Genomic DNA, 25,025 nt, shown 5'->3' on the forward strand with positions numbered 1-25,025 from the left:
TCAAAGTTGAAACAAAATTATGTTAGTAACTTAGTGTAGAGGGCTCTTGAACGCGTCTGTTTTGCCAATTATTTTTTTATCTAGAGGAACTACAAGATTTCCATTTTAGTTACATAATAATGATATGTTAATCTTAGTTTAGTTTCTTAGCTATGTATCATCTACATGTATGTAGTGATGGATCCGGGAATCTGGATGACTGGGCTCATAAAAGGTAGTGCAGGATCTAGGAACAGTGCCCACGAATTTTTTTTAAGGATTTTTTATATCATGGGTTCACCATTCATGATTCACAGATATAGACCGCGAACACAAAAAACATATTAATAATACTTCAAAGTAATAAGAAAATACATAATAATCTACCACACTTTTTTGGGTTCTTTATATTATGAGTTTATTTTATGATTCACAAATATCGACAGCAAACACAAAAACACATGAATAATACTTCAATGTAATAAGAAAATACATATTAATATCACAATTTTTTGGGATTCTTTATACCATGGGTTCACTATTCATAAATATAGACCACAAACACAAAAATACATTAATACAAAACATTAAGAAAATACATATTAATATATCATAATTTTTTTGGGTTCACGATTCATAAATATAGACTATAAACACAAAATATGTTAATAATACTTCAAAGTAATAAGAAAAATACATATTAATCTATCACAATTTTTTGAGGTTTCTTTCTATCTGGTTCATCTAATCAACACTTGGCAACTGTCATTTCTTCTGTTCTTACTCTATATGGAATCTCCTCTCTGGTTTTCTTGTACCAAAACCAGCTAAGTATATATCACATTCTTCTCAACTTAAATAAATTACTATTGCTTCAAATGTGCATCGAGAGCTTGGTTTCACAATATTTTTTATTGGTTTTCGAAGTAATGTAAAATTTCTTTTTTGTTCCTATAAACTTACCTTGTGGTTTGAAATGTGTGTTATTAATTTCAGAGTATTCCAAAATGGTGGATATAGTTTTAGTACATTAGTCCTGTTGCATGGACTCTGTGGGGGATTATATCCTCTCAGCTTGGTGACGTTGAAAGTATGATTGAAGAGCCTCAGTTTAATGGCATTGTGAAACCATATTTGGAAACTAACCTTGGTTATGGTCCTAGAATGGTTGGAGTTTCAACTGTTGTGCTCATTGGCTTCTGTCTTCTATTTTTTAGCGTCTTTTTTCTCTCTATAAAACTCCTCAACTTCCCGAGAAGATGAATGATCTATATATGGAATGGTAGAGAATCTTAGACTTAAGGATTCAAGTGATTAACTAACACTACACTGTAAGAAGGTTCCATGTCTTGATGAATTCTGCAGGGAAAGAAAAACAATAACCTAGAAAGTAGATAAATGTGAGAAAAGTTTGGCTGTCAAAGTTGAAACAAAATCATGTTAGTAAATTAGTGTAGAGGGCTCTTGAACGACGCATCTGCTTTGCCAATTCTTTTTATATCTGGAGGAACTGTAAGATTTCCATTCTAGTTACATAGTGATATGATAATCTTAGTTTCGTTTCTTAGATGTGCATCATCTTCGTGTATGTAGTGGTGGATCCAAGAATCGGGATCACTTGGGGCATAAAATGTGATGCGGGATCTAGGGATAGGACCCACAAATTTTTTTTAGGATTTTTTATATCATGCGCCGTTCATGATTCACAAATATAGATCACAAATACAAAAACATATTAATAATACTTCAAAGTAATTTGAAAATACATATTAATCTATTATAGTTTTTTGGGATTCTTTATATGAAATTACGATTCGTAAATATAGATCGCAAACACAAAACACATTAATAATACTTCAAAGGAATAAGAAAATACATATTAATCTATCACAATTTTTTGAGGTTCTTTTATATCATGAGTTCGCGATTCACAAAAATATACTGCAAACATAAAAACATATTAATACAAAACAGTAAGAAAATACATATCAATCTATCATAATTTTTTGGGTTCTTTATATCATGGGTTCACGATTCACAAATATAGACCGCAAAACACAAAAACATATTAATAATACTTCAAAGCAATAAGAAATACATATTAATCTATCACAATTTTTTTGGATTCTTTATATATGGGTTCACGATTCATAAATATAGACCACAAACACAAAACACATTCATAATAATTCAAAACAACAAGAAAATACATATTGAATTGAAGTCTTTATGACCAATTTTCATTGCATATGCATGATTGATGATATCACACAATTTCATTGTGCATGGTTGTGTGTGTTTGCAATAATACTTTGAGTATGAGATTTGACCATCTATCGAGACGAATTAGAGGTAAGATTTTTTAGATACTCGTTTTCGTAAAACTCTTGCTTTAGTTTGATACAAATTGCCTAGACTACTGAGTTATTCGGCCCATTTACTTTCTTGCATACTATTTGTCATTCGTTGCGTTTAGTTCTCTAGTTGGTAATTTACACTCATCCACCAAATTTGCATTCATTCCCCGTGGAATCAATTCTGGTCTCACCGAATATATTACTTGTTGATTACTTTGCACTTGAGGTGAGTCCAAACACTTACTGGTGTCGGTCATAGAGCAGGTCTAACTCGATCACCGAATGTTCCAATTTGAGAACCCAAAGTTAAAAATTATTCCAATATGCACACTCAGACATATTTTCTACTACTCGAGCAATCAAACGGCTGATGTGGCATACAAATCCAATATAAAGAATCTGTCCGAACAATGAGAAATATATTCATATGTGCATATCGGTACAATATTCAACTTTGGATTCCTAAATTGAAACGTGTGAACATTCGGTGGCTGAATTGGTAATTTATAATTCTTTCAATGACCACAAATTGTATTACCTCCAATGTTACTGTGCATAGTGATAGCAATTTTTGATCGCTTAAAATAAGCAAACAAAAATTTCAAATTAAAATGCTCGTAAGCGCACAAGACCGTAGTAGAATAAGTTATGCAATAACAAGATTGAACCACAAGGACTCAGCAAACAATATGATTAACTACTATACTAAACTTAGCAAAAGAAACAATTCTTGAGAGATGATTGATTGTAGATAGCAAGTAATGAAATTAAAGCAACGAAGAAAAGAAAACACAAACTTGTGGATTTTGGTCGTGAAAGCAAATTTATGGAAGCACTAAGACAATGAATCTATCTTAATAATCCTCTCTGGTTGTTGATTACTTCACCTTCAATCCACTCAATTGATGTTGTTGGCGAACCCATTAAGACATGAATTACCTATGGTATCTAGACTAATTCGTTTATCTTAACATGCAGTTTGGTTATGGTATCTAACTCAAATATGAACATGTAAGATGTCCTTAAGTTCAAGAATTCATCAACATGCCACGTAAACCCTAAGAGTATGGTATCTACCCTTGGTGTTCCCAATTCTTAATCATAAGAAGCTGGTTCCAAACCCCGTATGGTATCTACGTGAGCTTGCATCAAATTACTTCAATTGAGAACTTAGTTGGTGGCCAATCATCCAAGCAATCAAACAAGTATATAGCACGATGAGTAGAAATCCAACATCAAAAGAGCAATCAAAGATAAGAGTAATAAACAAACTAGAGAATCATATTAAGACTTCACCATGCCCTAGCAAAAGCATGTAGTTACACATAGTCATGAATGAAAATCACAAAAAAGGTTGGAGAACACTCTAGAAAAGTCGGCTGAGTGTCTAAACGTGTGTGAGAATCAGTTTTCGTTCTCTAAATTTCTACTTAAATATGTTTCTCCAAAACCCTAAACTTCCTCTAAAAAAATACTAGAACCCCAAGGAAACCTCATGGTAACCCAAGGTTTCCTAAACAGCAAAGAATAATAGAAGGAAAGTTTGATTCCTAAGTTAACTTGGAAACTAGACTGCTGCATCTTTCATTGATTCGGACCATGTTACAACCTTCAAAAAAATCCTGAAAAATATATAAATTGAAGCTTGATGTCTTAGCTTTCAATGGATATGTCACACGGATCTATTAAAATTCTGTGGAATCTTCTAGACCCACTTCTTCACAGGTAGTGCCGTTCTGCCGAAATCACATTTCAACTCAACTTGTCTTCAAATTATGAGTTAATTGGCTTCACCAAAAATTCTAAAAAATTTCTCTAACATTATTCAAGATCTTAGCTTTATTCTTCAACTGACAGTTCTTCAAAATAATCAAAATTGACTATTTTTCATCAAAAACTATCCAAGTGTTCGAGAAAACTAAAAATGAGGAAAATAAAATAATAAATCCTTTTTAAAATCAATCCTCCAACAAAAATCAAGTTTAGAGAGTAATAAAATGAGAGAATATATGAACTTATCACATAGCGTATAATAATATGGAATTACAATTGAAAGAACATGACTGCGCCCGTGGATTACTTTTATATTCAAGCCTATGGCAACAACCAAAAGGGTGGTGTTCCTCTGATTTTTTATTCATATGTATTCACACAAAAAAGAAGAAGTCATGGGCTTAAGCAATGGTTTAGTACTATTCTTGGGCTGGGCTGTCCTTGGTAGGTTCATTGAAGATACTCTAAGGGTGTACACCAGGCTTCGAAACCCAGCCCGATGCTTATCGAGCAAACCCAAAAGCTTTCTTATCGGTCCAAGCCAAACTCCACCCAATAAGTTTTTAATAAGACCGGGTTTCGAGCAGTTGTTTTCATGATTTTGTACCACAAACAGCATAGCCAATCAAGGGGTGTTTGACTATTGTTGTTTTTATGCAATTATTGCTTTTGTGTAACTATTGTCATTAGACCCAAGAAAAAGTTGAAAAAAAAGTAGACAAGGTTGATGCTTGATAGTGCATATATCTTATTTTATAGAGAGGATATATCTTATTATATAGAGGGCTAATCAAGCTCAAGCAGGTATACCATACAAAATATTATTATATAGTGAGTGCTTTTATATATCTGTAAAAATATATTATATAATGGTTCTGCTGTTGCTGAATTTTAATCATGTGAAAAGGGTCTTAAACAACTTGTACATGCTCTACTGTTACCACTACCGCGCAAGTTTTAGTGATACATATATATATATATATATATATATATATATATATATATATATATATATATATATATATATAAAATATTGCACATTGTGATTATATAGAAAAAATAAGCCATCTTAAAGACCATGTTTCAATCATTTGCTAATGAAATCTACTGTTGGAATAGCAGCCGAGAAAAGGTAAATCAGCAGCAGTAGCAGAATGTGTGCGTGTATATATATATATAGATGAATATAATCGCTTAAATATATCACAAAAGAAGTTGATACAGCAATCTTATACCAGTAATGGCTCTTAATCATCTCTCTGCACCTTCACTATCTATATGCACGTTCTCTGGCCTAAACCAACCCAGAAATCACATTTCGTTAATGCCATCACGCAAAAGCTTTGTTCCTTGTCCAATCAAATGTACGATTGCAGACACTGAAGCCATAATCAGGCGATCCGCGAACTTCCAACCATCGATTTGGGATGACAGTTACATTCAGTCATTGAAAAGTGACTATAAGGTATAACTTGTCTCAACTCTCAATCAGTGTTTTATATATGTGCCTTAATTAGTAGCAATATTTCTTGGTATAAAGTGTTTGATTTGTGTAGGGAGGAGAACCATATGTCGAACAAGTTAACAAAATGAAGATTAAGGTAAAGATGATGCTGGACAGTGCTGTGGATCGTGTAAAGCAACTCGAGCTAATCGATACGTTGCAGAGACTCGGATTGTCTTACCATTTCAAGGAAGAAATACAGAGGATGATAAAGAGCTTATATGACACAACTTGTACTGATAATACATGGAAGAACAGCAGGGGCTTGGATTTATATGCTACAGCTCTCGAATTCCGAATTCTCAGACAACATGGTTACAAAATCAGTCAAGGTAATAACTAATTAAAACTCCCAAATATACGATCTTTGATTATGAATCCGAGCTAATCTTGGTGTTGCAGATGTCTTCTCTAGCTTCCAAGATGAGAAAGGGAACTTCAAGGCATGTATTTCTGATGACATCGAAGGAATGCTACATCTGTATGAAGCTACATTTCTGATGGTAGGAGGTGAGAATATATTGGAGGATGCAAGGAAGTTCACATCAGTTCATCTAAATCGTTGCGTCGAGGAAAACCGAGATCAAGATCGAGTTTTTCTAGAGCTAGTGAGGCATGCCTTGGAGCTTCCATTGCATTGGAGATTATTAAGAATTGAAGCAAGGTGGTTTATTGATGTTTATGAGAGAATACAAGGCATGAATCCAACTCTACTTGAGTTTGCTAAACTGGATTTCAATATGGTTCAAGCTATGCACCAGGCAGACCTTCAATATGATTCAAGGTATGCATAACTATAAAGTTATTATATAAAGCTTACATGGTTTAATCTTCTTCTTCCTTACAATTTGTTTGTTGATCATAAAGCTGGTGGGCGTCGTCGGGGCTACCGGAAAAACTGTGCTTTACAAGAGACAGGTTGATGGAGAATTTTCTATGGGCAGTTGGATTAGGATTTGAGCCTCAATTTGGGTACATGAGGAGAATGAACACTAAGGTCCATCAACTACTAACAACAGTTGATGATGTTTATGACATCTACGGTACCTTGGACGAGCTTGAGCTTTTTACTGATGTTTTGCAGAGGTTAGTGTCTGTATGAATTCGATTCAAATGTTAGAAATCGAGCGATTTGTCTAACTATTACCATTAAACAGATGGGATATCGATGCAATTGAGCAGCTTCCAGAGTACATGAAGATGACATTTTTCGCTGTCTACAATGCCATGAACCAGATTGCTTTTACTGCTCTTAAGGAACAAGGACATAACATCATTCCTTGCATAAAGAGAGTGGTTAGAACTGCCTGCCTACTTTGTTTTCTTCATGTACAATTCACCATCCCAATTGTATTTGAATACATATATGTACGTATTTTTTGATGCTTCAGTGGGGAGATTTAAGCAGAACTTACATATTAGAAGCGAAGTGGTTTTATAGCGGATACAAGCCAACTCTAGAAGAATACCTGGAAAATGGATGGGTTTCAATAACAGCACCAGCGATACTTATCCATGCTTATTTGGTGTCAAGTCCACTATCCAAAGAGGTCCTGGAAAGTTTGCCAGAATATCCAGATATTATCCGTCATCCATCGATGATTGTCCGATTGGCAGACGATCTCGGAACTTCTTCGGTATGGAATCTAATTGATCTACTTTTAAGTTATTGAATATGCTGGATTTTCCAGCAGATCGTGGTGAATCAGTTCAACAAGAAAGCTTTAGTGATTTCATTCAGGCATATGATCGAACACTTGGGAGACTCTTCCTCTATATGGGCCTAATCTTTGTTTATTTGGGCCATCCAAATCTCATATTATGCCATGGACATGATTTTCAGGATGAAATAAAGAGAGGTGATAACCCGAAATCAATCCAATGTTACATGAACGAAACAGGAGGTTCGGAAGAAGAAGCAAGAGAGCACATACACTATTTGATTAGCGAAACATGGAAGAAGATCAATGAAGAACACCTTAATGCAGATTCTCCTTGGCCTCCAATTTTTAAGGAAATCGCGCTCAACATCGCAAGAACTGCCCAGGCCATGTATTTATATGGTGATGGTCATGCCAGTCAAGATCACAAGGTCCAGGCACGCATGGAGTCATTGTTTGTCACACCCATCCCTTAAGAAAAATACGTTTGGATTTCTCATAATTGTTCTAATTACCGCTCTATGATTTGGACTACAATATATATTTTAAAATAAGGGTAAGTATGGACTTATCCCCTCTACTTTGCATTATTAGATCAAACAAGCCCCTGCACTTATCAAAATAATACATGTTAGCCCTCCTGTCAAACCGTTAAAAAAAATGTTGATTTGGTAAAAATTATCTACCATGGCCTATTAAAAGACAAAATGCAAGCATGGCTATATAACATGGTATTCATTTGACAAAAAAATAAAATTAATTGTAAAAGATGACATGGCTTTCAAAAAAGCAAAAACAAAAAAGAAAGCAACAATGATTCTTCAATTGGAATTTTGATTTTGGTTTGGTGATTTTTGGATCAGTTCGCCAGAGAAGGTGCTGAAGCAAGAGGAGAATTCCCCTCTTGTTCGTCCATCTCCCAAATAACGACGAGGAGGATCGAACCCCAAAGAAACACCTCTTGAATTTTTGAATTTGTCAATGTTCTGCAAAATACACCGTTTTGATTCTTCTCTAACAGTTGACACTTGACGATAGCCGTGTATAGGGCGTGGGAAGCAAAATATAGGGTGTATATAGAATTACTTTTCTGCAATTGAAATTGTTCTTTTTCAATTTTCTTTCAAACCCATAAATTACCTAGTAATCCATTGTCCACCACCAGGAAATGACTTCTTTTTTCACATCCAAATTGAACAGAAGCGCAGATCGGGGTATGATTGACCATTTTACATATCCAAAAGTCTAACCACTCATGCTTACTCTTCATTTCATACCAAACATATAATGTTCATTTCACACTCACCTCAAGCTTGCCTCATTGGATTAACAACCAAATGTCCGGTAAAAGTGCAACAATCAACAGGATCTCACCTAAAACACTGCAATAATTAAACACAAGATTGCACATATAAGTTGAGAAAAGATTGATCAATTAAGCAATAGATTTTGTATCAAAGAAAATGAAGTAGACAGAAGAAGAGAATGGCACACAACACGACATACAAAATCATAAAATAAAAGTACATAATTTAAATTGTTCGACTTTTACACAATACTTTATCACAATTTCATGACATTAATTATTCTCCCAACTCCAACTTGCATTTGTCTCTTAACAAAACCACCAAACTTGACTTTTTAACATTACAAATGAAATGAATGGATTTTAACGATAACCGAGCAATGCATATTGAAAGTTGAAGCTAATTTATGTACAGAGTTTCATTGACAGAATTCATTAATGCACCTGCCCGGTTCAATCACTTTCATATTCTTCATCATCTCCAAATGTAAAGACAGAGGCATCAGCAGCCATTGCCTTGAATTCACTTGCTGAGTTGGGTGCCTCAACGCTGGAGGCCGCTCCACTGACACTGTTGCTTTTCAGGTCACTAGCGGAATGCGTCTGTTTGGAGCCAGTATCTCCGAGAGAAACTTGGCCAGTTGCATGTGTTAAACCTGCAATTTGATCTGAGTTGGATTTAGTATCAGATCCGGGATTGGTTGTGGAAACACCACCTCCTGCAGAAGCTGTGTGGGCTTTACTACTTTTTGAAGAACCACCTTCCTCTGCTTCACTATCTGAAAAAACATCATCTTTATCACGGGTTCCTGAGTCTTTACTCTGGTCTGGAGCATCTGAACCACCAGCAAGAGGGGAGTGACTTGTGACAGAGCTTTCATCTGACTTGTTGGGGATTGTTTGAGCAGTTGGCCCCGTTGGAACAGAATCAATGTAATCTACTAGCACAACCTCAACCTGGAATCCTGGGGAAGGCAGTTTTCTCTGCAAAAAAAATATCTCAAGAATAAAAGCCATAGAACGGAAGAGACCACTTGTCCTAAAGAAAAACATTCAAACAAAGGTCGTCTAACATTCCTGGGCTGACCGTCCACATAAGTGTTGCCATTAAATCGTTATATTCAACATATGTTACCTTGTCAAACGCATCAAGATCACTTGTATTCAAAACTTTTCTATTTTCCATCATTGTCGTGTTTAGCCAGCTGAAAATCCAGAGAAACAATAAGTGACAGGCTTACAATCAAAAGATAATAATTCATGGGAGGGAGGCTAGATCACTAACAAGTAAAAGTCTCCTTGGCGATCGTGAAATTGGACTTTAAAGTCTCCAGCAACCTCTGCCAGACCGGGCTCCCCCGGAAGAGCAAAAACCATGACCCCTTTCTTTGGTGCACTAAACCAGTATTCTTCTGGCTGCAAAAGGGTTATACATCAATAAAAAAACTATGTTTTCCAATTTCATAATGATGCCTCAGATTTCGAGAAATGTCAGATTAACTTCTTGGTGCAATCATTCTATAAAATTTCCAGCTAGATGTCACTAAATAATCAAACAGACCTACCGACAGATCCTTGGTTCGGGGATGCTTTTTTGTAGAGAAAAGAACACCTGCACAGAAAGGTAGCAAAAAATCTTAGGCTTTGACTGGTATTGGTGAGTCAAATTTTGTTTTATTTTTCAATCTTTCCCTTCGATTCTTTTGCCTTGCCTCTTGGACACATCTTAGTACTAAGATTGCAACCCCACTTCACAATTGGCATATGTCATCACATTATTAGTGTCAATATATGAGTGGAACTGGAATCAATTAATTCATAAAGTGACTCGAGAACTACAGGTCACAACTCATGAAAGGCCTGAAGATACAAAAAAGAAACAAGTAGACTCCTCATAAAAAAATTACTTGAAGCACATGCTGCCAATTAGCAGTTTAGCAAAAATAGGCAAATATCTAATAGGATATTCTTACAGACCATAGTGGTTACTGACAGTGATTGAGGGCCTGATCCAATAAGGACACCTGTGAAGCCGAAATCCCCTAAGCATGCACCTGTAGTGATTGCAGTGTCACTAGCACGTACATGAAAATATAGCTATTCCATTAAAAGCACATGCCAGAATCATACCTGCGGCCGGACTGGACTTCACCATTGAAGTATGTTAAGGTACGTTCAAAATATTTCACATACCTCTAGAAGAACAAAAACAAATATATACTAGTCAGACTTAACGAAAAGAATCAAGAGCTAGAAAACTCAATATAGTCTTTTCAAAGATATCGAATAGCAATAGTTGACTAACAATCTGACTGGGCAGAACGAGCCCCTTTCCGTCAATACATCTTTTCTGGTTGTAGTAATCCATCGACTCTTCCGCAGTAGGGAAGAACTGCAGAGAAAATGCTTGTAAGTTTATACTCCAAGGGAGCAGTTAATAAAAAATGTGTAAAGTAATGACTTCCACCAAACTCACTGAAATGCCCCAGTGATTGTGAAACACATGGCAGTTACCCCACCTTCAAATAAAGAAGAAGACTAGAGATCATCAAGCCTGTCCTTGCCATTCCAGCCTTACAGTGCACCACCACAACATTCTCAATATCCTCCTTCAACCAAGAATAAGCACTTTGACAGAAGGATATTATAAGTTGAATTGGGGGGCAATTATGGTCATCAAATGGGAAGCTGGCCACCTGAAGAGGAAAACAAAAGTTCAAGTATCTGATGATCTGGCTGCTTATGAGAATTAAAGGAAATTGGAACACTGCATATAATTCACACAAACATGCTAATAAATGCCTTCTAACTCTCACGAGTTTCAGACAGAATCTGAGAACTCTCTCTCTCTCTCTCTCTCTCTCTCTCCTCTCTCAGCAAAAGAATAGGAAAGGAAGTCATTATATAGTTATCCAAATCAAAATTGAATTAGAATTTTTCAAAAGAGAGTAACTCGCACACATTTTCCATTGCGTGGAGAATGGCATTATTTCGCTCACTAAGTTTTCATGATGTCAGTGACTCAGTGGTATCATCAGAACAAATCTCTTGAATTAAGAACCAGTGCAGGGATAAACATTATTTAATTGCAGCTTTATCCACAAGAGTAAAGAGGAGCTGCTTCAGCAGTCCTCCAAAACCAAACCCTTTGACCTACCTTAATGTGTTAATTCAAAGCCTACCATCAACAGGCAGCTCAGATAACCACTGCTGTCACTATCATTATCACTCTTCCTCGGACCGCAGCAACTTTTTCTCATTTTTATTTATTTCCCTTCATTGAGAAAAAGGCTTTGATAATGATGATGACTCTTCGTCGAGATTCTCTCTCTCTCTGCATACGCATTTACTACCATCTGAACTGTAATTATCAAAAGTTGTTATGCTTCATTTTAGCATTCAAGAGGCCGCCAAAAATTTGTAACTCTTACAAATTCAGGCGTGTCAGCTCTATCAAAATGGCGGCTGTGTTTAATATTTCCACGTGCAAAAATTAATGAGACAAGAAAGACAAAAACTGTATCCTCTAAAACAAGTGAGAAAATGATGTCAAAGGTCCTAAACCATGGTGAATTTTTATATCAATTTGCTTTATTATGTCAAAACAGATAAAAAGCCAAAATTGTTTTGGAACACTGCCGGGGAAAGATATATTATTTGTCACCCCGCAGAGTTCATGAACATCCATTGTCTGAAATAATCAATAGAAAGGTCACTTATGACTCAAGTCTATCACAATTCAGATCTTTAAACCAGATGATGCACATAAATGGAAATAAAAATTGCTCTATATTTTTTTTTTCTCTTTTCCCTTCAGTAAATTAAATAACAATTCAATACACACCTTCCCCTCAAATAATGATGCATCATACAGCCTTTCAGAGCAAAGATTGTATACTTTGTACTTCCCCTGCACATAATGAATCCCACAATAAGGCAAATTCATGCAAGACATAGCAGTAAGAAAAGGCTCAAAATCTTCAAAAACCAACAGAATTTAATATGAGATAAATGTAAGTAGTCTCAGGATAAACAAAGCAATAGCTAACGATAGTATGATAGAGTAAACAATTTGCGCAAAGAAAAGGAAAAATAAACAATTCAGATAGAGGTGGGACAGAGTCACTTTTGTGTTCGACTTGCTGCACTTTATAACAACTATAATCAAGATAGAGAAAATGACAAAATCAATATCCTTGCAGACAAACATAAGAACCTGAAAAGCTAATTTCTTGATTCAGACACAAACTAATCCCTAGAGCATGCAACATACAAGAAAAGGATGGCCGAAAAAACATCAATATGCATACGAATGAAGCCTCAAGATATCAAGCTGTCCTGCCTTCTACACCCCTGTCCATTGTGTGGATGAAGTGATGATGTAAAAGAAGCACCATGTGTTCAATAGTTGCCTCCTCAACACCCTGTGCCAATGGCAAGGAATGGAAAACCCCCATCCCGAAGAAGATAAGGGAAGAATAAAAGTTGAACAGTTCAAAAAAAGAAAGCATTTATGCTGCAGGTGACCAAACATAACTCGGATATTCAAGAGTTTATCCACAGGGCACTGCTTTCAGAAGGCCTCAATAGGCATGAGACGCATTAATATAAAGCAGCTTACTCATACAAACTGCAATTAGAAGCTTTCAGCAAACACAGCATCAAAGGCTACTAAATGCTAATCCAAATTTATAACTGATTTATTGCTTTTGGGTCACCATGTACAATACAACATTCAACGCATAAAATGGGTGCATAAACTGACTAAAATATGAATATATATCAATAGAGCTCCTACTACCTTGTGATGAGTTTCAAAGAACTTAATTACTTCTTCCATGTGATTTCGGTAAAACCCCTGCAAAATGTGTAGAGGATTTTCTGTTAGGTGTTATAAGCAGTTAAACTGAAGTTACAAACAAAGAAAACTTCACACTGCAGATTAATTTGTTCACCTCTACATATCCAAAAAACCCAGAACTCATATCTCCAGCAGGGAAGCCCATAGCAATTACATTCTCTGTGATATATGTCATGTCCAGATCAAACCCATCCTCCTGAATATAAGGTCTAAAGTTATATTTAAAGCATATCAGCCAAAAAATAACATCACGGCATATTGTTTTCTTTCATTGTAAACTGGCGTAAAAACAAGAAAACAGGTAGACTGCAAGCATAAAAAAAAAAAATCCATTTTAACCATGGAAGTGAAAAGTAATGAGCATCAATTTATACTAGATAAAGCCATCAAGAAGGAATGAAGGCTGAACATGGTAAAGAACTCCTAAAAACAACACTGTTATCGTATTACAAACAAAATTCAAAGGAAAACGTTGAAGCAAAATCCCACCTGGTATCGTCGTTTATTTTGAGATACAACATGCCGAGCCTTCACCTTTACGGCATTTACTGCATTCTTAGATGAATCAACTAACCCTTTCGTAATTGTTCCAATAAAACCAGGTTGTGCGGCTGTTGAACTGCCTTCAGCAACATCATCCACAGTTGCTGGGGGTGATTTTGGAGACAAGCGCAATCCTAAGCCACTAGTAAAACGTGTGAAGCTTGACTTAGCAGAATTTCCAGTGGGTGAATCATCTTGCATGGAAGTAAATGAGTGGGGAATTTTCAAGTTCTTAGCCCACGATGTTAAACCAGAACCAGATAGCTTAGATGGTGAATCACGTGTAGAGCTATCTGGTCTGGAATCTTCAGCAGCAGGGGGTTGTTCATCCAGAACTTTAACAGTAGGTGAAGTAGTTGAATCAGCTGATTTCGAATCCATCCCTCGACCCTAAGTGTCCCAACAGGATTGTGATTGAAAAACAGTGTTCAAAAATCCAGCATATATCAATCACCTTGGTGGACTGCCAGTAACAATGAATAAGCAATGTTATACTACCTCAGAGACAGACAGGGTGTGCCATAAAGCCCGTTGAAGGCAAGCATAACTTTGGTAGAAAAGTAAATGCATGACAATTTATACTTTTAAAAAGAACTCTCCATCACATCCCCTAATTTTCCTCTTCCCTCTAATTTCTGTTCTATATACCAATATAGTAGTAGAAGACAAAGCTGCATGAGCAACAATCAGCATGTATCCCTCTAATTTCTGTTCGCAATAACCATATTGCAGACTAATTTTAATTGATCTTCCTGTAATTTAAGTGTAGCACAAAATCTATACACAATACAGTTGCTACTTTCCCTGAAAACAAAGGGAATGAAAATTCTCTACGGAAACCAATCACGCACCGAGACAATAACGTCTCCGCACTTACAAATCCAAACAAATTGATAACCTAATAAACGCAAACACAGAAACAAATTCGAACAAATAGACTTGCCCGCAGGACGAAAAACGCCACACAATAGATTCGAATAAAATACGATCTAAGAAAAGGAAGCAGAGATCCAACTATAAAACAAGGAATGGAGGAATTCCAGATCTACGGTCGGCATCATACCTCAAATTAGAAAGCTATGTTTCTTCAATCGCAGCTCTGATTATGGTGGGAGGGAAGTGAAACTGAATTAGGGCTGGCACACAGAGAAGGAAAGGGCAAGAGTTTGGGGATTGTCGTAGGCAGCAGTTATGGATGGAGGTGTGATGTGTCAGTCAACTTTGTCACGATCCTTTGATTCAGGGGCAGCGGTGATCGTCTGATTACTGATTTTAATCTTAAAATCCTGATAGGATATTATTTGGGGGGACCGTTTTCAGTCCGCATAATCCATGAGAAGGGGTGCGTTTGTGTGAAATATGTTAAGTTTAAAGTTATAGAATATGCTGTGAAGTGTTTTGATAAATTAAAAATTGATGTTAGCAGAAATACGGTTGAATTAAAGTATTATCACTTTAGATTTTATAATTTTTATATCAAATTTTGCTATTAAATAAAATTTACTAATAAAATTAATGTTAAGTATAAAATTTAAATATTATAATAATTACTTATTTAAAATTAATTAAGATAATGTGTTAAGTTAAAAATGTTTAAAATAAAAAACAATGTTGTAAATATTAATGAAAAATAATATTGTAACACATGTGGGCTCGACCTTTATTAAAAAAATAATAAAAATGTAATCATTATGTGGGACCCACATACAATATTTTGAAAAAAAAGATAAATAATGTATAATTGAAATGTTGTATAAAGTATAAACTCTCAGTGAGAGCTTATAAAACTCTAGCAGATCCGCTTCCGCTTTTGTTGTGCCAAACAAGTAGTTTAAAAAGTGATCTCAAAATACCTCCATTTAATATGGAGTATTGGATGTGAAGTGAGTCATATATATTTGTTTTTAATCAATGACTATTTTAATATCATATAGATTTAGGAAACTTTTAAAAATTATGTTTTGGGGTCCCTAACATTGTTCTTTCAATTCCCACCCATCTTTCGTCCCGTCCCGTCCCACCCCTTTCTAACAGTTAGATTATTAAAACTCATGTTCAGTCTCATCCCCATCCCACCTCCTTTAAAGCCGTTAGATTATTAAAACCAACACTGACCATTAGATTTGGGCCGATTAGGCCATGACTTTCGTTAGACCACTGCTACAAATCCCCAAATTATTCCTCATTTTACCCTGATCCATATGGCATGTGGAAACAAATTGATTATAAACATATATGTAGAACCCTTAAACATCCAATATCACAAATGGATGGAGGTTAGACATTAGAATAGGGATTAAAAAAAATTGGGCGAATAAGCATTTTTCCGTCCCAATTATGTCTTTATTTTTCTTCATCGACTTACTAATTTACACTAAGGGTGTATTTGGTATGGGGGTAAGAATTTAGGGGTATAATTTGTTACTGATGTAAAATGTTATAAGGGTAATAATAATTATGAAGAATAAGTGTTACCCTTGTTTGGTAAAGAAGGGTAAAATTTATCCAAGTATTCATTACTCTTGTTTGTTAGGACTATACATTACTGGTGTAATATCATTACCCTTGTTTGTTATTATTGTAATGAATCAAACTAGAAAAAAGTGAGATTATGTTATTTTTTTATTGTTACGACTATCATGTACTAAAATTTTAAAAATATAGATACATATGCATATATATACACACACACCCAAACATATATATATAACAACAATCGTTAACAATTTCAACAAAATAATTTGATAACATTCAAATCCATGACAAAGACGTAACACAAGAGTAGGGGTCATCATTTGGCCCACGGGTCCGAGCCCGGCCCTGCCTAAAAGTAGACCGGGCCTGGGCTGCCCCGCTCGACCCCTTGGGCATGCATGGGCTCCATTTTTTGGGTCGGGCCCGATCCGAAGCCCGACACCTAGGGCGAATTTTGGCCCGACCCGAGCCCGACCCAAGTCGACATTATTTATATATATATATATAATACACACACAGACAGTGCATGCACTATATGTGTATATGTATATACATGTATGTATGTATATATAATATATGTATGTATTTATATATGTATGTATATATAATATATAATATGTATATATATATAATATAATATTTATTTTTATATATAATACACACATACACGGACAGTGCATTCACTGTCTGCATATATATATATATATATATATAATACACACACATACACAGACAATGCATGCACTGTCTGTATATGGTATATGTATATATATATATACATATATAATATATATGTGTATATATAATTATGGGCTTTTAGAATTTTTTATTTAAAGGGGTAATAGGTTGGAGTAAAAATTCCTATTACTTTTTATTACCCAGGTCCCCCACTAGTAAACTTTATGTATAAAAAATAAGCTCACTTACTAAAATTTATTACAGGAGTAAAAGTTATATTGACATAACAAACACAAGGAAACTTAAAATTTAATTACCCTTATAACCATTACACCCCATTACCCCTGTATCAAAAGTAAATAACTTACTAATTTTATATCATACAGATAAACAATAATGTTATAGAGCCCAACAATTGTATCATATTTGAACTTTTAATCGATGTGGCACATGAGATATTCATTGATTATGAACACAGGTGTACGACTCTCTAAACATCCAACACTTCCTGTGGACAATGACAATGATTAAAATGAGTTTAAGAAATTCTGAGATCAAACATTTTTCAAAGATAAGACTCTCTGAAAAAAAAACTTACTAAATTTATTTTATTATTTTGATTTGCTATTAATGTGCAGCGGGTTGGATTCAATTTATTCTTGAAATAAACAACTTACAGACACCTCCTTCCACAGTACCCTACACTTTTGTCCCAATCACGAATAATTCTTTTTGAATTACACTTCTTCAATGTTTATTAAAACTTTAGGATTTCCGTCAATGTTGGACACCTCTCTTATTGGTCACAATTTATCGCATACAATTTTATTTCTCTATTTTTTCTTTTATCTAGTTTGTGCCGAACTTTATTTCTTGACGTAAAAAAGATTATGATTTATAATACATTTTATTTTTAGGGTGTGTTTGATATGGGAGTAAGAATTTGGGGATATAATTTATTACCCATATAAATGTTACAAGGGTAATAATAATTATGGAGAATAATTGTTACCATTGTTTGGTAAAGAAGGGTAAAATTTACCAAAGCATTCGTTACTCTTGTTTGTTACGGCTATACATTACTAGTGTAATATCATTACCCTTCTTTGTTATTATTGTAATGAACCAAACTAGAAAAAAGTATGATCATGTTTTTTTTTATTTTTTATTTTTACGACTATCATGTATCAAAATTTAAAAAATATAGATACATATGCATATATATATATACACACACAGGCAGACATTTTGATAAAATATAGATACGTATGCATATATGTATATATATATATACACACACAGGCAGACACATATTATATATATATATAAGTTTCTAGTGCGAAATTCTCCTCGTTAGAGCTTATTTTCAATTACCATGTGTGAGGAGTTTTTTGGGGATTTAATTAAGGGGGTAATAGGTTAAAGTAAAACTTCCTATTACTTTTTATTACCCAGGTCTCCCACCCACCAGTAAATTTTATGTATAAAAAATAAGCTCAATTACTAAAATTTATTATAGGAGTAAAAATTATACTGACATAACAAACACAAGTAAACTTAAAATTTAATTACTCTTGTAACCATTACACCCTATTACCCTTCTACCAAACGCACCATTAGGGTAAAATCTGTATTGATGTGTGTTAAGTTTAGCAAGATAAATCATTAATTCGCATTAAAAAAAGATAAAGCTATTTATTTATTTTTTAATATTTGCTTCATTATATGTTAATATGATGTTGTAAAAAAAATATTTATTTGTCTATAACATAATCTAAAAAAAAAAATTAATCAACAAAATTAAAAATAATTGGAGAAATGAATATTTTTGAGAAGTTGGGTCACTTTACTATAATAAGTACAATGAAAATTTCACTACTAGAAAGATAGCTTGACTGGGCTAAGAAATACCGTTGAGAAATATGTTTCTCATTGAAATCGAACATTAGATACACATATGCCTAACCCAACACATTGCCAACCCAATCACCTCTTGTTGACAACACTCATGTTTTTTTTTTTTGATTAACACTTTCCTTGTAGGCAAGGTAAGGTAACTAATTGAACACTAGAACCTAGGTAATCCCAATTCTATTCTCCAGTTTCGGGACACAAACTGTGTCAGCAGAAGAAAATCAGCATAGAGGCGTAGAACTCTACACAATAGTACTAACTACTAAGTGGCAGGACTTGAAAAATACTTTTAAGACCCCCCAACAAGTATAAACGATAACAATTGCAAAAAAACTTCAATCTATGTCAGCAGCAACCACATCTGATGTAAATAAATGCTGGCATGTTATATATACACACACACACACACACACAAAAATCATGGTGAGAATCCATAGATGTTGCTTAAACAAATGATTCAAAGTTATATTCACAATAATCGCCAATGGGAGACTGCATCAAGGTATTCAATGGGGTGGTGTATCAACAAATATTATTTTCCATTCCAAGCCTGCTGGCTTTTCCTTCTCCCCAGACTCCAAACGGCCCTGTAGTGATTTTAAGAGCCGATAATCCTCTTGAGAATATTTGAATGAGGCCGCGCCTTAAGAGCAGGTGTTCTCTTCAATAATTTTACTCCTAATGGGTTGGTCTTGCTCTGTTGTCAAAAACAAGAGATCACCACCAAACAAAGGGAAAGTTAATTAGAACAAACAACAAATATCCTGGACTTTGATTTGTATAATTAGAGAAGGGCAATCTTGGTTACCATTCTGCAAGTTCCAGCATTAAGGTCGCAAACAGGGTAATTCTGCGGGCAACAGCTGTAATGGTCATCGCAGCAAGTAGCAGACTCAAGGGGGCAGCATCCCCATCCAAAGCAGTAGTTTTCATACTCGTACAAACAGCAGCATGTGCTTCCCTCGGGGCATGAGTAGTACTCATCACAGACAGTGGGGGGCTTCACAGGAGATGGAGGGGAAGGAGAAGGTTTAGGGGGATTCCCACCTGTCTTTGTTGGGTACGAGGCCTCCATTGCGATACCACACTTGCCAGTTTTCTCAGCGACATTGCGCTCCAACTTTATGTAGCCGCTCTCTCCCCAATTGGGACCCCATGAGTTCCTCACAATCCAGTAATCCACACCGTTTTCAGTACCATATCCAACAGCAACCACACCATGGTCTAGATCTGTGCCACAGTGTCCTGTAAAAACACCCTGCAAAAATAAAAAAGAAGGTTTATCCACATATTGCCTTAATTTCCAGGAGCCATCAAGAAGTTGTTGAAAGGTCTAAATACATTAAGCGATTGGGAAACAACTTGAATATTCAATAACAAAAATCTAATTTGAACCTATCCCAATTCCCAACGATACATTAGGGTGATGAATGCTGATGGATAGTGCTGCCAAATAGAATGGCCTGTGTAAGACCTGATGAACCACAGTAATGGCCCCCGTATGCCAAGAAATTTGTGGCAATATTGTAGTTTTGTATGATTAAGTCCACTACAACAAACTTCACAAAATTGGGTTGTGATTACAAAACAAGAATGGTTAAATCCAGATTATTAATAGCAGGAAACTACTATGACATTACAGAGGCGATTGCTTGTGGAATAATTACCGATTGGTAGAGTTGGAAAGCTCTGCCACCAGCTTCAATAGCAACACTAACAGGTTGGTTTGCCACAGCCTTTTTCAGGGAGCTCTCGTCATTTTCTGGGACATCTTCAAATCCATCAATGGTAACAACCTTAGCATTTTTCTGAAATAGAAGAAAACATCTTAGAATATCATAACAGTTCGAATAAAAAAAAAACCTTATGTTCTTCTAAGTTCTAACAAATCAATCTTCCATTCCTAAAATTTAAAGAGTGAAAAACTAGGACACGTACCTTATTTGGATCACATGTTCTATCAGAGGCATGGTAGGGGTAATCTTCTTCAGTATCAATACCGCCATTCTTGATAATAAAGTCAAAAGCGTAGTCCATGAGACCTCCATTGCATCCCTGGTTATATGTTCTATCACAATCCACCAGCTCCTGCTCCGACAAAGAAATCAGTTCCTTAGTAACAATCTGGTTTATACCCTCTACCGCGCCAACAGTTGAGAAGGCCCAGCAACTTCCTGCATTTGAAAACAAACAATGTAAATAAATGTTGGAAGATAAGCATTACATGTTCATCTGTACTCATGATGAGGCAAAACTAGAATACGGGAGACATCGCTCTATTGATTCATGATCAAAACTGTGGAAAAAAAAAACGTATACTTTAAAACATGATTATGTTTGTAACACTTCGATAAAAAAATTTTGGTAACCATTAATTCCTCAGCCTAATATGCCCACAGAACAGCTGGGCCAGCTCCGCTAACCCAGCCGCTACCAGACCGATACGTTTCGACTTGGCACAATCATCTTCACCATCCCAACCAAAGGTTTTTTTTATCAACTTGTCTACAGAGAAACATATCATCATCGGTGACAACTCTAGCCTGATTATAGATAATCTACACACGAGTGAATGAGCATTACAATGTCAAAAGTCTGTAAATTGATTCAAAAAACAAACAAAGTATCTCAAAACAACCTCAATCAGAACCCTAAATTAGTAAAAACAAGAATTCAACAAAAAGGGGAAAGATTGAGGAGAAAACTCACCACACTGTCCTTGATCCTTGACAGGCGCAACAGCGCCTTTTGCTCTCCAATCAACAGATTCCGGCAGGTCCTCGCCTGCCCTGAAAGCATATCGCTGGCTCTGACCCTTCAACAGCCTTTCCTTCCTCTCCATCTTGGCACCCAAAAACAGGGATCGGTACTCCTCGTTGGTGAGATCGGCAAACCGATTCAATCCAACCTTATAACTCCTGTTCACCGAGTTATGCTCCTCGACGAACCTGAGATTGTCCTTGAAAACCTGAAACCGCCTTTCCTTCTCCCCCAAGGCGTTGAAGGATTTGCGATGTCTGACAAGCCAACTCTCGTAAATCCTCCTCATCTGGGCCTCGTTCCTCCCACCAGCGACACCGATCCCGTGCTTTACATCGTAGTCAATGATGGACATATCCAGCGCCGACGAGAAACCCAGGAAGACGAAGAACAGGAAGAGAGCCACAGATTTGAGAAAAGCCATGGTTGTATGAATTGAAATTGAATAGCAACATGAGATAGATACGTGAATATATATATATATATATATATATATATATATATATATATATATATATATATAGGTGTATTGAGGAGGGGATTGGTACGGAATACCGAAATAGCGTTGAAAGCGGAGTCTGTATCTGTCACGAACACGAAGTCGAAGTCGCCGCAAGGGTGGTGGACCCGTAAGAATCTAACTTTGGAAAATGAATTGAGACTTTTGACCAGAATCACAACTACTTTTCTGCGGGCCATGTGACGGATTGTCGAGTCACAATTTGACACGTGGAAAAAGATATATACGTCCACGTGAAACGTAGTCAATTTTTTTCTTTTTCTTTTTCTTTTTAGAAAAGAAACTTCTTTTTTTTTTTTTTTTCTAAAATATGGGAGAAACAAAGGCTTTAATGCTTTATTGATGGGTGTGACTGTGTGAGCACTGCGCAGAGCAGATGTAGGAACATCTGGGCCAAAATGGGCCGCTGCAGACGCCGAGTCAGCTGTGTTTTAGATAGTGGGCTGGGCTGCCATGACCCGCCTTGCATGTTTTAGATAGTAGTTATTACTTTTGCCTTTAATATATAAAATTTCGATATATTCCTCCATACCAATGGCCTACCTGAGTCTACGGGGTCTGGACGAACTCTAAAAAAGTTTAATTCTAAAAAAAATATTACTTAAATATAACTCGTCTAGTATTTTGAGATTCAAAATCACTAATTACGTTTGTATAATTAACATTTTTCTTCAAATCACTCTCAATAGACAACATAGTTAACATTTAACATTTCTTGCAACATGGTGGACCGAAAATATGATTTTATCAATTTCAACTTTGAAAAGCTTCTCTCAGCAGAGGCTATCGTTACTAGAATAGTTAACAATATTCTATATGCAATCCATGTATTTGGAAACCCACCATCAAGCATTTGCAAATAATTTAATATTTCAATAGGTTTTTTTACTTCTTCAAGCAAGATGTTACACAAAAAACCCTAAAAAATCAAAACTCGAAGATAGAATCTTGAATTATCTGCAACTCTCAAGGTCCCCTTCTCCTTCTAGTTTCAAAATCCCAAAACGGAAAACCAAATCAATGTAAGAGAGAGCTTAGCGAAATCAAAGATTTAGAAATAATTAGAATTAGAATTGCATAGAGAGTAGAGACGAAGTCGGAAGTCGAGTCGCGATATGAGAAGAATAGGGAATGGTGAATGAGCCAGAGCCAATGAGGCTTTTTGATCTTGTTTTCCTTAAAATTTATTTTCTTTTTGTGGATTTCAACGTTAACATTTAAATGGCTTGGTATTTTTCTTTTCGTTGGGCCCCTTCTTCTCAAATTTTCTTTCTTTCTTTCTTTATGGATTTTATAAACTAACACATATGGGGTTTTAAAATGGGCTGGGAAGATAAATGGTCTACTATATATAACTAACACTATTAAAAATTTGGGGGTCCTAGGCGATGGCCCAGCTCACCCAGGCCTAGGGCCGTCCTTGCTCAATACTCTTGAGTTTCGGCTAATTTCGATGACACAAACTTACTTTTTTTTGTCCAACTCCAACCTCTTTATAACCTTATTTTAAAAAGGGATAAGTATCCCATAAACCCTTAAACTTACCAAAAAGGGTTTAATTCAGCTCTCAAGTTTTTTTGGTGCTAAATCAGGCTCTTCACTTCAACAAACGATTCACGTTAGCCTTTTGAACACTTTTCCGTTATAACAAATATGACGTGGTTGTTAATTGATTATGTGTATTTTTTAAATATTTTAATGATATTTGACATGGCAGACACATGGCATTGACATGTGACGTCATTTTAAAAAAATAAAAATCTTCCATGAAAAGCTTCCATGGAGTTCTGAATTTGTCATTCGCTTATCTTGGGTTGCAGATTTTGTTGAGATGTATTTTCGGTCTCGTACCTTAGTGGATCTAGGTTGGTTTGGAGACTTGTACTCGCGGAGATGGATTTTCGGAAAGGATATCTTCTGAAGATCTCTTTAGAACTGTTTTCAATAAACGTGTGAATCGTTTATTGAAGTCGAGGGGTTGATTTGGCTGAATTATATTGCCATTTTTTTGATAAATTTAAGGGATTTTGTGATATTTATCCATTTTAAAAATATACTAAAATTAGTGTTGTAAAAATCGGTTTGAAGTTTGATAAATACCCAAAAAATCAGGTTAACAAATTAAATCATTATTTTATTCCCTTTTTAAATGATTATTAATCATTCTTTAAAGTTATTTGACTTATTTCACTAGTTAAAATCAATTTAAGCTCTGTTTGATAAACAATTTTGACAGTAACATATATTGTGGACATTTATATGCTGGAAAAAAAATGATAGCATATTTACTGTTAAAATTGCTATGTAAATTACAGAGGTATTATGCATTTAAGTTGTACTAAAAGATTCAAATAAATAACAAAATAAATTGTAAATAATTTCTAATACTAATAATAACATTAATAAATAAATTAAATAAGATAGTTTTTTTATAAAATTAATAAAATAAATATTCTACCAGAATTTACTTTTCAAATAATTTTCATCAAATCCGTCACAATAGTTCTAAACATGAACACTTTTCCATTCAAAGTTTAAGTACCAAAATAACTCGAACCATCAATACCCTCATCATTGTCTTCAACATCACTATCATTCTCATCAGCAGTTTCATAATGGTCATCTTTATTTTCACTGGGCAAGTTCACCACTGTCATCTTCTTCTTCATCTTGTTTCTTAAAAGGTAATTGCTA

General features: G+C 35.2%; 3 protein-coding genes across 3 annotated transcripts; 1 reads left to right on the forward strand and 2 right to left on the reverse strand.

Annotated features, from left to right (window-relative positions):
* Positions 1 to 5,306: 5,306 nt before the first annotated feature.
* Positions 5,307 to 7,864, forward strand: LOC120002257 (terpene synthase 10-like). Its single transcript, XM_038850941.1, has 7 exons — positions 5,307 to 5,574; positions 5,666 to 5,945; positions 6,016 to 6,397; positions 6,481 to 6,699; positions 6,771 to 6,909; positions 7,005 to 7,250; positions 7,457 to 7,864. Exons 1-7 carry the CDS (start codon positions 5,350 to 5,352, stop codon positions 7,748 to 7,750), a joined length of 1,785 nt encoding a protein of 594 aa, XP_038706869.1. The 5' UTR covers positions 5,307 to 5,349; the 3' UTR covers positions 7,751 to 7,864.
* Positions 7,865 to 8,777: 913 nt separating this feature from the next.
* Positions 8,778 to 15,257, reverse strand: LOC120002258 (phosphatidylinositol 3,4,5-trisphosphate 3-phosphatase and protein-tyrosine-phosphatase PTEN2A). Its single transcript, XM_038850943.1, has 13 exons — positions 15,048 to 15,257; positions 13,931 to 14,447; positions 13,536 to 13,637; positions 13,382 to 13,438; positions 12,425 to 12,490; positions 11,100 to 11,276; positions 10,886 to 10,972; positions 10,711 to 10,775; positions 10,558 to 10,634; positions 10,146 to 10,192; positions 9,866 to 9,996; positions 9,716 to 9,785; positions 8,778 to 9,564 (listed from the first exon to the last, which is right to left on the reverse strand). The coding sequence occupies exons 2-13, from the start codon at positions 14,363 to 14,365 to the stop codon at positions 9,034 to 9,036; spliced, it is 1,845 nt and encodes a 614-aa protein (XP_038706871.1). The 5' UTR covers positions 14,366 to 14,447; positions 15,048 to 15,257; the 3' UTR covers positions 8,778 to 9,033.
* Positions 15,258 to 19,323: 4,066 nt separating this feature from the next.
* On the reverse strand, positions 19,324 to 22,424 carry LOC120001688 (cysteine proteinase RD21A-like). Its single transcript, XM_038850110.1, has 6 exons — positions 22,334 to 22,424; positions 21,761 to 22,293; positions 20,990 to 21,225; positions 20,719 to 20,859; positions 19,860 to 20,309; positions 19,324 to 19,748 (listed from the first exon to the last, which is right to left on the reverse strand). The coding sequence occupies exons 2-6, from the start codon at positions 22,233 to 22,235 to the stop codon at positions 19,650 to 19,652; spliced, it is 1,401 nt and encodes a 466-aa protein (XP_038706038.1). The 5' UTR covers positions 22,236 to 22,293; positions 22,334 to 22,424; the 3' UTR covers positions 19,324 to 19,649.
* Between the last annotated feature and the right edge of the window lie 2,601 nt (positions 22,425 to 25,025).

This window comes from Tripterygium wilfordii, chromosome 7, assembly GCF_013401445.1.
Source record: "Tripterygium wilfordii isolate XIE 37 chromosome 7, ASM1340144v1, whole genome shotgun sequence".
NCBI classification, from domain to species: domain Eukaryota; kingdom Viridiplantae; phylum Streptophyta; class Magnoliopsida; order Celastrales; family Celastraceae; genus Tripterygium; species Tripterygium wilfordii.